The sequence below is a fragment of the Microtus ochrogaster genome, chromosome 19 (genome assembly GCF_000317375.1).
Source record: "Microtus ochrogaster isolate Prairie Vole_2 chromosome 19, MicOch1.0, whole genome shotgun sequence".
In the NCBI taxonomy this organism is placed as follows: Eukaryota; Metazoa; Chordata; class Mammalia; order Rodentia; family Cricetidae; genus Microtus; species Microtus ochrogaster.
In genome coordinates this window covers 60851140-60864413 of record NC_022021.1, presented here as the reverse complement: position 1 = coordinate 60864413, position 13274 = coordinate 60851140, and the positions used below count along the sequence as shown (strand labels likewise).

Genomic DNA, 13274 nt, shown 5'->3' with positions numbered 1-13274 from the left:
TTCATTGCAAATGGGGGCTTACAAAGGAGAAAGAAGCAGATATTGAATTAGACAGGATACTTTATATACAAGTATTGCATTTATGGAAACTGAGAAGATAGCTTCTGTTCAGTGTGAATTGATGGCATAAGGGAAGTAAGTGTGCTTGATAATACTTGATTTATCAAAAGAAACAGAGCCCAAAGGAAATGATTTAAAGAGCAGAAAAGGAGAATTTTAGGATCAGTAACATAAAGGGATGGTGATGACGAGTGACATGTTTTATGAGAACGTAAATAGATCATTTATTAATAGAACGCCTAAACAGTAATGTTGGAGAAAATGAGCCATGCCAGGACTTGAGGAAAAACTTGGACTTAAGCAATACGGACATTTAATGTTCATGAGTTTCACTTTCCTTATTTGTCGGTTGGTGGTAATGGGCTTTGCCATCACACAAAGTTATCTGGGGTTCAATCAACTAAGGATAATTCTGCCATTGTCATGAGCACATGACCACTAAGATACAGTAGGCTGTGGTGGTGCTGGATACAGTGGGATGGTGGATAATAGGATATGTACTATAGCTTAAATTATAGAGAGAAAAATAATGGGAGCAAATATTTAAAAAAAATTTTAAAAAACTTATATCTGCAGACTGGGGCTCTAGGCTGTTTTATTTCTCCCTCATTTTTTTTATATTCAAAATGGTCCCTGAGAATGTCTGTTAACTTAAACTGTTTTCACCAGTAAACATCATCTTAGATGCTGAGGTTATAGAGATGGCCAAGCAACTAGGAACACTTCTATGCAAGCATGAGGGAGGCCCTGAGTGCAAGGTCCCAGGACCCATAGAAAGCTATTGCAAAACCAGCTGCAACCGCAGTGCCTTTCACCAAGCAGGGAGAGGAGCCAAGAGAATCCTGGGGATTAACAGCTGCTAGTCTAGCTCTAGGTTCAGTAAAAGACTTTCTCAGTGGTATGACAAAACAGGATACCTGACACTGTTCTCGGGCCTCCGTATGTGCATGGCATGGGCCCGCATGCATGCGCATGCACACGTGAGCGTGCACACAGACACAAATATTACCTTAAATTCTGAGAAAACATGGGGAAATAAAAGCCATGGCTGGTCTTTCAAGGACCTTGCATTGTAGTTGACAGAAGGTGACATCAAGAAATATGGACACATGAGAAAACTGCAGGTTATTGTCACCCCAGTAGGATAGTGTGGGAAGAAGATATTGCTGCTAAATCAAGGAATTAAGGAAGTCCCTAGAACAGAGACTATTCAAACACAGACCAATACAATGAATAATTTCCAAAACCTTAAATCTGGAGTTTGGCGAGAGCTATAGCAGTGAGACAGGTATCAAAGACTGCAACTGGAATTTTCTGGGTGTGTTCAAGGACAGAAGGAAAAGGGATGTGTCTAGAACCCAGCGAAGCCAGGAGGAAAGCAGAGGGATGAGACCAGAAAACTACATGAGCATCAGATAAGAAAAAAACCTTTGAAACTCTGTGAGGAAACTGGATTTTCTCAGACTACAACAAGATCTTGAGTAATTTAAACAGAAAGATGGAATGATGTCTTTCACTTTGAAAAATGTTTCCCATATATACATTTATAATGTACAGTAATATACATACATTTATAAATTAGACTATTAAAATGAATTCTTATTTCCTGATTTATAAATCAATCATTATATATGTATATATTCATACATAACAATACACATATGCTACATGTATATGTTGTATAGCAGCATTTTAGTCAAAAAATGGATGACATAGAGCAGTGTGAACCCTTAAGAGAGAGAGAAAGGACATGAAGTTGGCTGGGTAGAGAGATGGGGAGGAGTTGATGGAGAGGAAAGAATATAAATAAAATATATTGTATGAAAAAACTTTAATAAACTTTTTCAAAAAATTATGTTTCCCAAGAGTGTAATAGTGATCTTGTGTGTTTATGTGCATTTTATGATTACGTAATAACAGAGGCAACTAATGACACATTTCCTAAAGCATACACTTGCCATTACATTGAAATAAATGCCTATAAATGCAAGCTATCATAAAATTTAGCATTAAATAATAAAACGAACTCCACCCTGATTCACTTCCTATTACATGATTTGCCAAAGTCTAACTTAATAGTGGGAGGGAGCTGCATCATTTCATGTCCAGTCACATATATTCTTTCAGGTATTAGATATGTTTCAAATGACAATAGTTTGACATCGCCTCTCAAGCTTTAACTAGCATACATTAAACCTGATGAACATTCCAATAGTACTTGCTAAGTTCTCATAATGGGTGAAGGCGAAGTCTTGTTAGATACACGAGCATTCTGAATGCTGATTTCGGGATTCTGCTCAATTTTTTGAGCTGTTATTTCCTTTTGCATTTTGCTTCCTCAGTAAAAAGGCGCAGTGGTCCTATGAAGAGACAGATGTTACAGATCAAATATCCAAATGTTGACCCATGCAGATTATGTCACAGTGGATTTCAAAAATAATATGTGCCCTTTTCTTCCTGGAAAGTTTACATTTCTAAGAATAATGAGCTGGGCTTTTTTGAGTGAGCCAACGCCCAGCAGAGTATTTTTGGCACTTAAAAAGGTTCATTGATTATTTCAGCTCTCAAAGCGTCATTGGTGACTTCATTTTTCCTTGGAAGCAGTCTATAACATCTCCTCCCATAAGTTCAGAAGCACAATGGTAAAGCAAGCCATTTCATCCAGGCTTTCTGTGTCTGGAACGACAGACGTCTAAAACACCATGTAAATTTAACGCTGGTCCCAAAGTGAAACCTTCCTCTGTGAAGACAAGGGGTACAGGAATGGAGAAGTTAAGTTTAAGAGTCGAGGCTGTTTTGTTGGTTTTTTTTTAAAGCTCTGCAAGGATAAATGGTGGAGTTTTGCAGCACCCTTTCCAAGTCCACAAAACCTGGCTTCTAGAGTGCCCTCCCAGCATCCGTGCTTTTGGCACCAGAGAGAGTAAGCTCTGCTCTTCTCTCCCTTTCGATCAGAAACAGAAGTGTAAAACAAACAAACTCTATTAGATATTGTCTCTTTCGCTTTGTTCTGTTTTCCAAGACTGCCATTTATTGATTGTTAAGTAAGAAAAATCAAAAGACAAAGTGCTTCTGACAGTTCCCACTGGAATAAGAAGATAATGCACCGTTTCCTAAGTCTTTAGCTTACGAAGCATCCTTTTCTGAGAAAGCAAATGATGCTGATTTGCAGGGCTGTGACTTTCCCCTCTCCTCAGCACTATGATTTTAACACACATTTCATACAGTGTCCCAAAAACAGGGCCCCCTGGGGACACTGCGCATGAGTAGCTTAAGGTCTTGCTCTGTGAGTGAAGACAAAAAGAATTTAAATCATCATACAATATATAACAAAACAATGGTTTAAGAGTTGAGTGTGTTAATTCGGTCTCTTGTTCAAATCCTGGCCTTCCCTTATCACTGGGCATGAAAGACTCATCTGGAACCTCCAAAATCTCCATGAAGCAAAGATACCATTGTCCACTGAGGCTGCCTGGAGGGGCAATATTAAGGCAGTGAATTATGCATATGAGTATCTAGACCTGTGCTAGGGCCCACACACATGCTTTAGATGTAGTAGCTGTTACTTCTTATCAACACTGATAAGGAGAAGAGTTATCAGGTCAGACAAGGTTTTTTTTAAAACATGGTCCTTACCAATCATATTATGAACTTACATTAAAAATTGTAAATATGGCTATGTTTTCAATTTTAATAGGTATTTTAAGCTGTCTGGCATACAATGTTGGCCTCCCAGGAGCAAAAATATTTTCCGGTCCTTCAAGTGAACAGTTTGGTTATGCTGTGCAGCAGCTCAAAACCCCACAGGGCAACTGGTAAGGCTATTCTCTTCTTTATTATTTCAATAGAATATAATTGTATAAATGTAATATTTGGATACTGTCAATGGATAGTGTGTGCTTTACCATCATTCTGAGAGACAGTCTCACCATGTTACTCTGGCTGGCCCGGAACATACAAAAAAATGCTTGCCTCTGTCTTCAGGGTGTGTTGGGAATTAAAGGCGTACCCAGTTCTTTTGTTTCTTTGATCCAATATTTTTAAATGAGGGCTTTTCTTCAAAAGTTCATAACTGTGGACTGACAATAAATAGGATACTAGAATGGCACTTTTTAGTGGGGAGAAATCTCAGATAGAAAACTTTCCGTAAAAATTCTACTGACAATACGAGTTCTGACCATAATTGTGGTAGATAAGAAAAAATATAGACAAATGTGTATTTCCTTGGTTCCTTAACCATTGAACTGATCTTCCATGAGCTTTAAAAGTAATCATCCAGCTAACATTATTTTGGTGTCCCTCCTGGGGGTGGGGCAGAACAATGTCCAAAATATTTTCTTTTAACAGGGCTTTGCCCCCTCAGCTCTAAGTCAGGTTTAGTCTGGTACAAGAGTTCTCTTATGTGTTCATAGAAAACTCACAAAGTTGACTTCTAACTTAAAGTACTCGTTTTAGTTTAAGTTACTATTGCTGTGATAGAACCCCATGACCAGAAGCATCTGGAGTCAGTGAGCTCCAACTAGCTCAGGTCAGAAACTTCTGTGAGTATCCCCATCATAGTCTTGATCCCTTTGTTCATATTATTACTCCTTTCTCTCATCAACTGGACTCTGGGAGCTCGGTCCAGTGCTTAGCTGTGGATCTGATCTCTGTATCTGCTTCCATCTGTTGCTGGATGAAAAGTTCTATAAGAAAATTAAGGTAGTCATCAATATGATTACAGGAAAAGAAAGTACCCTCTCCACAATTGCTTACGGTCTTGGCTGGGGTTATCCCTGTGGATTCCTGGGAATTTTTCTAGTGCCAGAAAATTGGGAGTGTGTGAGGGGAGGATGGAAGGAGAGGGAGAGAAGAGAAAGAGCATGAGAACCGCGTGGCTGAGACCAGGAAAGGACAGAGAGGGAGAGCAAGGAAACAAATCTTGATTGAGGAAGCCATTATGGGTCTAGCAGGAAACCTACAGCCAGATCTTATGGATGCATTTTCTCAATTAAGGGCTCCTCCTTTTAGATAACTTTAACTTGTGTCAAGTTGACATAAAACTAGCCAGCCAGGGCAGTACGCAAGACTTTTAATGTATAGGATTACATTTATAACTCAGAGCTTTATTATCTGGTGGAAAATGACGACTTTTGAGAAACTGAGGAAATGTGTGTGTGTGTGTGTGTGTGTGTGTGTGTATACTGAATATATAATGGATATCTATCTATATATGTTAATCTAACATATATCTATGTTAATATAACTTTACTGTGAAAGTAATAGAAAAAACTCAAGGAAATCAGATCAGATGACACTAAAATTTATGTTGAGGCAGGCAAGTTCCTTCCCTCTCCAATTTGATGCCTATTTGTGGACAGGTCCTTGGAACACAATCTCTCTGTTGTGGCACAGGGACTTAAGCTCCGCCCACTAAGCCTGCAGCTTTAGGTCCTGATCTTCATCCTCTGGATGCTTTTAAACAGTAACATGAACTTCAACTGACTTTCAGTGATAACTACAATGTATTACCTTCATGTTGCGAGCTTACATTTGATTCTCTAATCCACTAAATGAAAGAAAAAAAAAACTATTTTATGCCCACGTTGCTTGTTCCCACATTGGGGCATGCTTATCTGTGTCATGAGAAAACAAAATTAAGTTATCACGGTTCATCTTAGAAGGCATTTAGAAGAAGCAAATGTCGAGCTAGGATTAAAATGATGAAAACATGTGGGCTGGAGAAGAACCTGAACTTCTTACTCTGAGGAAACCCAGAAAGCAGCAATGGCTGTTGAAAATAGTCTATCAGCTAGGAGACTGGGCACTCAAGGGCTAGAACCTACTGCCATCATTGGGAGGACCGCAGGGAGCACCGACGGGAGCTGCAGTCCTACCAATAATCATTTTTTTAACTACTATAGAGATGAAAGCAAGCTAGAAGGCAGATGCAGGCCATGTTCTGACCTTAGAATCTAGTTCATTAAGTTGCTAATGAACCCAAGATCGGATCTGGCCCTAAGCAAGAAATCCAGAACTATTTCTTGGGGCTGGAAAGATGCCTCCACAGTTAGGAGTGCATACTACTCTTACAAAGGATCAAAGTTTGGTCTCCAGTATTCATGTAGGATGACTATCAATCACTTATAATTATAATTCCAGGGGTATTTGACACCTACACTCACATGTGACAATTTGCACTTAGATAGAAAGACATATTTAAAATACATCTTAAAATTTTAAAAGGATAACCATTTGTTGAATGACTAAATGAAGGACCTACTTCTAAATGGTCCACCACAGATAGCCTATGAAGTGAACTATTTGAGACTACCTTCAGATATACAAGCTGAAGGAGAGCGCCAAGCGAACTCCAGCTAGGCATATCCACGCTAAGGACAATCTGGCATTGAGTTTCGAGGTTGTTTTGTTTTTGCTTTCAGTATCAGCTTCTATGGGGCAGAATAAGTCTAAGAGAAAAGGCCACCAGCTGTGATAGATATTATTAAAGATGACGAAGTCTGTTATGGATTGGCGAGGAACTCAACCACTGGCTAGGTGACAGCTGAGTAAGACCAAAATGACAAAAAGCTGATGGGGATTTTAACAGGTAGAATCCTGGGAAAGTGGGAGTCAGTCTTGTCATTTTTCTCTGTGTAAGAATTCAAGATATTTTTAAAATGCATTGGTATTAGCAGATTATATTGAAATTCTGGTGCTGAGCAAGTGACGTCAAGACCACGGACATCAGATAATTCTAAATCCTGCCTTACTCTTCCCATAATATTCTTGTTTAAATAACAGCAATGGCTATTGGGAAACAAGGCCCTAGTCTATAATTGGCTGGGTTGGTGTCTTGAATGCCAGTATGGAACTTTCTGGTAAGATGGAACTTTAGCTTAGGATCACAGCCTTCCTACCCATTAGCCAGGATCTAATTATCAGCCTGTAGAGATGTACTGCACCTCATAGAGGAGAAGGGGCAATTTGTGTCTCTCTAAGTGGCTGAATCCTCTGGAGGCACAAAGCAGAAAGGAAGAGAGCAAAGCTGGTGGGCAAGCCTGTCCAAAGCCTCTCACTGTTTGGGTCTTGCCAAGCAAAGAAACAGAACAGGTCAAGCCACGGGCAAAATTACCTAATCTACTGTGGACTGGACACTGTGCCTATGTGGGGTGCGGGAAATACAGAGCTTGGGACTTGACCTCTGGAGTGGGGAACAGTCTAGGAGGAAGATTTATATGCAGAATAGGAATGCATGAATAAGAGGGAAGAAGTAATTCGGTGCCAAGCCTTGGAAATGCTCCTGTTTTCATGCTCCTATTCCATGAACTCAACAGTAAGAGCTCATTTTCTCTTTCCAAGGCCCAGGACACTAGAGATACAAGATTTCCTCATAGCCTCTGTTATTAGCACGGCTATATCAGTGGGCCTTTCCTGGGTACAATTACCAGGCTAGATAGTCCTCGATCAGGACAGGCTGCCTTCACAGCGAGGAGGAAAAATAACACGAAACCTGGGCTCCAGAATCGCCTATTTGTTTTGACAATTGGCACTGTGCCTTTCCCCACTCCTAATTTATGACAATTGCCCAGACATTATGGAAGTAGCAGATGTGGGAAAAACTGTTTAAACATTAACTTTCCTTCTGATACTAATGAAGTTAGCTTTTGCTAGGAATTCCTTCAATAAATTGTGAGTGTTTTCTCTTGAGTCAGTTTATCATACACACACACACACACACACACACACACACACACTTACAGGTCCTTTTAGTTCATTGCTGTCGAACTGCTTATTCTGAGGTAGGTCGTCCCCCATTTCCCTCTACTTACTTTGACTTTCTTATAATATCTTTTACCCTTGACTCCATTTCTCAGCCTTTTTCTTCTAATTCATTCAAGGCTCTATCTAGTCAGAGTGTTTTTAAATCACACTATTGTTTTAGGATGTGGTTTGAATTGTCCTTGTATCTAATGTTAAGAATATAGACATGTTTTACTTCAAGATCTACTAGATTTTAATCAAGCAAGCTTGGCCAATTTAGTAGTCTTATTTATTAGGTTTTTTAATTACACCCTAGACTTCCACTTTAATAGTATGGCTGACATCTCTTCAGTACTCCGTGAGCCTTTTCCATAGTCTTCAGTGAGCTACTGAAGTTACATAGTTTTAAGAGCAAGTTGACCCTCCCAAGCAGAGCTGCTATGCATCCCTCTGGCTAAGAGTAAAGTCTGGTGTACTCTTCCCTTGGCGTAGGCAGAGGAGGGCCCGCCTGCCCCCAGCCTGAATCTCATACACCGGATGTTCAGTGTGGATGAGGTAATCCTTATCACAAACAATCTACAAGGGCCTGAGACGTGTTTAAGATCATTTCCTGGAACTAGTGGCGATATGTACTCTTTCTGTTTGTGGCGTCTGAAGGCTTGCCCCGAGAAAAATCTGAGTTCATTATGACTCAAAATCATTGTAACTGAAATCACTGGTGAGATGAAGACAAAGAATGAGGGGTATTTCCAGTCATGGCAATGTATTTACTTGTTTTGTCAAGGACGGTGCATTCTATTCCTTATAAAGAGAGAAGAACTAAGAATGAATATTGCAGCAAAAAGAAAAAAAAAACCACTGCATCTGTGTGGGGGCACATGCTGCTGTTTCAACTTTTTGGTTAAGAGAAAACTTAGTAAAGGTCCTTATTTACTATGAGTTTGAATAGTCCTCCAACAAATGACTCTAGGAGAAAGTTAAGTAGAAATTCCCATGGGAGAGAGAAATGTTCTGTTTTGTAGCAGACATCAAAGGCTCTGTGTGTTAAATAGCCCTTGCTCTAACTTGCTTTCATCCCTTCTGGACTTGAGTTTGTGGTGCTCATGTACACACACACACACATACAATGCACACACGTGCACACACACACACACACACACTATGTTTGTTACTCACACTTGAAAGATACCTGCTGTTCTGCAATGCTTAGAACATATCCGTGATCTGTGGAAAATTCCAAGACATCTTATCAGATAATCCTCGTGATAATATTGAGTGCCTGCTCCACAGCGAAGCTTATTGATCAGAGTAAAGAGCTTGGACACACAAAGCTTTCTGGCATCCAACCATCTCAAACATTTCTCTCCATCAGAACATGGATGTGGGAAGTGGCAGAGATGTGAGGTGGCTGTTAATGTTTTTAGGTTCCATGTGATGAGCAAGTACTGAGTTCTTGTCTAGAAGAATTCTAAGTAGACCCCGTATGATAGAACTGTAGATTTAGAAGGAAAGGACATAGGAGTGGGTCTGGATTCTGCGACCACTGAGATGCTCTACTCGTTATGTTCTGTTGCTGTGGTAAAACACCATGACCAAGACAACCTAAAGAAAGAAGGGTTTCCTTGGCCTTATAGTTCCTCAGGGATGAGTCCACTATGGGAAGAATACATGACAGCAAACATCAGGAGCAGAAAGCTAAGAGGCCATATCCCAAGCAAAGTCAGAGAGAGGAGAGAGAAAAATGGAAGTAGGATGAAACTGTACGTTCTCAAAGTTTACCCTTAGTGACATGCTTTCTCCAGCAAGACCACACCTCCCAAATTTCTCCAAACAGCACCCCCAACTGGAGACCAAGTGTTCAAATGCCTGAGTCATGGAAGGGGCTGGGTGTATCTCATTCAAACCACCAGTGTCTTTATACAAAACCAGAAATATGTTACACCTCATAGGTAATAATAAGGACCAAAGAAGATAATTCCTATAAGAGTCCTTAATTAACCATTATGTAGTTTTACAATGCTGTTGCTATTCACGTGTTTATCTCTGATTTAAAAAAAAAAAATGCTGCCGAAACACCTGTCAGAAAGGTATTGTATTGTCTCATGGGCTTTGATGTCTGAAATGGAGTAACTTCAAAACCATACTTGTTTCCCTAGGATGGGTAAAAGTGAGGGGACTTGCATCACCGTAATTCTTTTAGTGAGTATCTCAGTTTTGATTTTTAACTTCTGGAAAACTTTATGGAGGGCGATTTGTAGCCATACTTGATATTTATTGGCTCCTTTGTTTCCCGTAAGAAAATAAATTTCTGGGGCTTTTATAAAGCACAGCAGCCTTAAGATGATTTAAGGATAGAGGTAGGTGGACTCCATTGTGACATTGACAGACCTTGAGGGCTTTGCCATCTCACCACTTCAGGGAACAGTCTGGAAGCTGAAGAGTCTGTGGTCATATACTGAGACTGAAATCCTGACATTGCTTTTAACTTATGCCAAAGAGTTTGACTATTGTGTTTGGAAGAGCAATACTATGACCTAAAAGATAAAGTTTACCTGCACCCCCTTTTCCTAAGGGAAAACCTTTCATAGGTGACTTCCTTCATCCACAAACACCTTTTCCATTAATTAGCAAGAAGCAAAGATCTATTTATACCTTGCCAGATGCCCTGTGTTGTCAATAACCTAGAATGATATTCTTATTCATATGCTGTGGGCTCTGAAATTTCTAATGTTGGCATAGATATTACATAGAATAGGCTCCAGTCATAAGTAGGGTATCCCCTTCAGGGTCTAGAGGACATCTCGAACTCCTGGTGTCCCAGTGTCGCTCATACAGACATTGGGCTTCTTCATTTCAAGATCTTGCTCTGCTGGTCTGCCTAACATCCCAACTCCTAGAATTTCCCTTGATCCTGTGGCCACCCCTCTGTCCCCCTGTCCCTCTTTCTTCCCGCCTCTGTTTAAGTTTGAAGAAACCCTGCTGACTCTACTTTGAGAAACTATTTTAAGCAAGGCCAGGGCTCAGCGCCGGAATTCTCTGAACCTCTGCGAGCCCCTAATACCTTTTATGCAGGAGACCGCAAGACCAGTCATCTGGCTTCCTGGTGGTTTTTACTACAGCCATTTTAAGGAAGCACCTGTCACAGTTCCCCAAATGTGTTAAATTGTGATCACTCTATACTCAGACCCCTGAAGCCTTTCTTACTTAGAGATGAAAACAGGAGCTAATTACACACTAGTCTATATGTGACCTGGCCTGCTTGACAAACTGATCCCACAGTTTGCCATTTTCTCCGGCCACTGGACATTTGTGCTTGCTGCACCCCCAGGCTACTCTTCCTGTCTTCTTTTAAGTCTTGAATGCTTAAGTCTCTTTAAGTCTTGAATGATTTTTGGGGGGAGTGGGGTTTCTCTAACCATTTGAATGAAGATTATACCAGTCTCTACCTCATGCTTCTGACACACTCATCTTCCTTCCCAAGCACTGATCCCTGCCACCATATGGTTCATTTCCAAGATTTATTATCTGTCTTCACTCTAGAATGTAAAAATTGAGGCCAGAATTTTTTAGTGACTCATTCAGTGATGTATCCTTAGTACCTACAATCGAGTATGGTTCATGATAGGTGTTCTGGCTAGTTTTAGGTCAGCTTGACACAAGCCAGAGTCATGAGAGAGGAGGGAGCCTCAAGTGATCAATGGGGAGGGCTCAGCCCATTGTGGGTGGGGCCATCCCTGGGCTGGTGGTCCTGGGTTCTATAAGAAAGCAGGCTGAGCAAGCCATGGGGAGCAAGCCAAAAAACAGCACCCTTCCATAGCCTCCACATGAACTCTAGCCTCCAGGTTCCCACCCTGCTCCACTTTCTGTTTTGACTTCCTCCAGTGATGAACAGCAAAATGAAGGAGTACTAAGAAACCCTTGCCTCATCAGTTTGCTTTGGGCCGTGTTTTTTTTTAGCACAACCATAGTCACCCTAAGACAGTAGGTCTTGTCACCCACCATACACAGCCTCACAGGTGTCTACTGTACAGGGCCAGGACACACAATTTACATAATAATGGTGCCTCCTGGAGTTGTACAACATGTCCATCCCATAGCCACTCAGTAAAGGCATCTCGATGATACCGTATTGTTTTAACTGCACCTCCATTGGCAATCTCTACAAAAGTACTTACTGTTGAGGAAGTGCCTGGAGAGCTTGGAGACCCACAGACCAAGGGAAGATATTTTTAGTAGCTCCTGGATTGTGGGTTTAAAATTGTCTGACTTACACCACCATAAATATTGTTTACTAACTAAACAAAGCACTTGGAATTCCACTGGAGGTGGGCGAATTGGCTACTTTCTAGAGTCTCCATAATCACTATTTTCCCACAAGATAATTGAACAGTAAGTGTTGTTTAGGATAGTCTTGGAAGAATTCCCAGTTTCACCGTAGGGAAGGAGCAGTTTGTATTGTGGACTTTGGTTTAGTTTGAGGAATCAGCACTCATGACTATTCACACAGCTCTATTGCTCTATTTTTCTTTTCTGGTTGAGGCAGTAAAATCCATAACTGCAAAGAACACCTTTCATGTTTCGACATGGTTTTCCCACCTCCCTTTGTGACATTTGTCCTTTTGTACTTCTCCCTGTTACAGCTATATGCCCATAAAATTTGATGGTTGGCCGGACCAGCCTCCTTCACTTCCTGTCTGCTTAATTTAAGAATGTCACAATTCCCTAGGAGTGGCCTCTGGTGACTTCATAGCCCCCTATCATGAGGGTGAGCTGTAAGGAACAGGATTCCATGAAAGCCTGTGGGCGTGATGAGGTGTCTGCTGTGGGGAGGGAAACGGTACCAGGAAAGACGGTGGCAGTGGTCTAGAACTTTCCCTGGGATTTCTGGACTGGAGGTGGGCTATAGTATTTACATACTGAGTCATGTGTGAACAAGGGAGTGGGACTCCCTCGGTCTTCAGGTGTACCCCAAATGGCCAGGTATTACCTTGTCTTTTGCTGTCTTATGTTAATAATCTAAGATGGCAGATGAAGAAAATGACTTTGTTTCTGTTTCCCCCCCTTCACATTTCAGTGCTTTTATTTACTCCTTATTGGGTGACATGTGACAGAGCAGGAGCAGGGTTTCTTCCTCTTTGTTGTGTATGCTTACCTTACGGAGAGCCACAAAGTTCCCAGTAGTGACGGTGATGGCGACATCTTAAACTCTCTCTAATTTCAAGGTTAACTAGTGCTGAATTCTTAGATGAGGTGAGAGGAGGTGAGGGAGCGTCCCATCAAGGTGCTCAGTGGCACAGAACGCAGCAAGTCCCTCTTGCTTCTTCTCGTGGAGATTAGCAGAGAGCTGGTGCTGTGTCCTTGCTGCTGGAGACACCGAGAAACAGAGCACTTTAGTTCAGAAACACTTAACTTTCCTCAGTGTGTCTCCCCTGGGCTTTGGTGAGAAGGAGTGGAAATGGGTATAAAAGAAAGTC

The 13274-nt window shown here is 41.1% G+C and overlaps 1 protein-coding gene across 1 annotated transcript in view; it reads left to right on the top strand.

The window, feature by feature from the left end:
• Itga2 (integrin subunit alpha 2) overlaps window positions 1–13274 on the top strand; it is a 95821-nt gene that overhangs the window by 24119 nt on the left and 58428 nt on the right. Inside the window, exon 2 of the mRNA XM_005356822.2 lies at window positions 3755–3872. Coding sequence (XP_005356879.1) covers window positions 3755–3872 — 118 coding nt within the window. The remainder of the gene's footprint in view (window positions 1–3754; window positions 3873–13274) is intronic.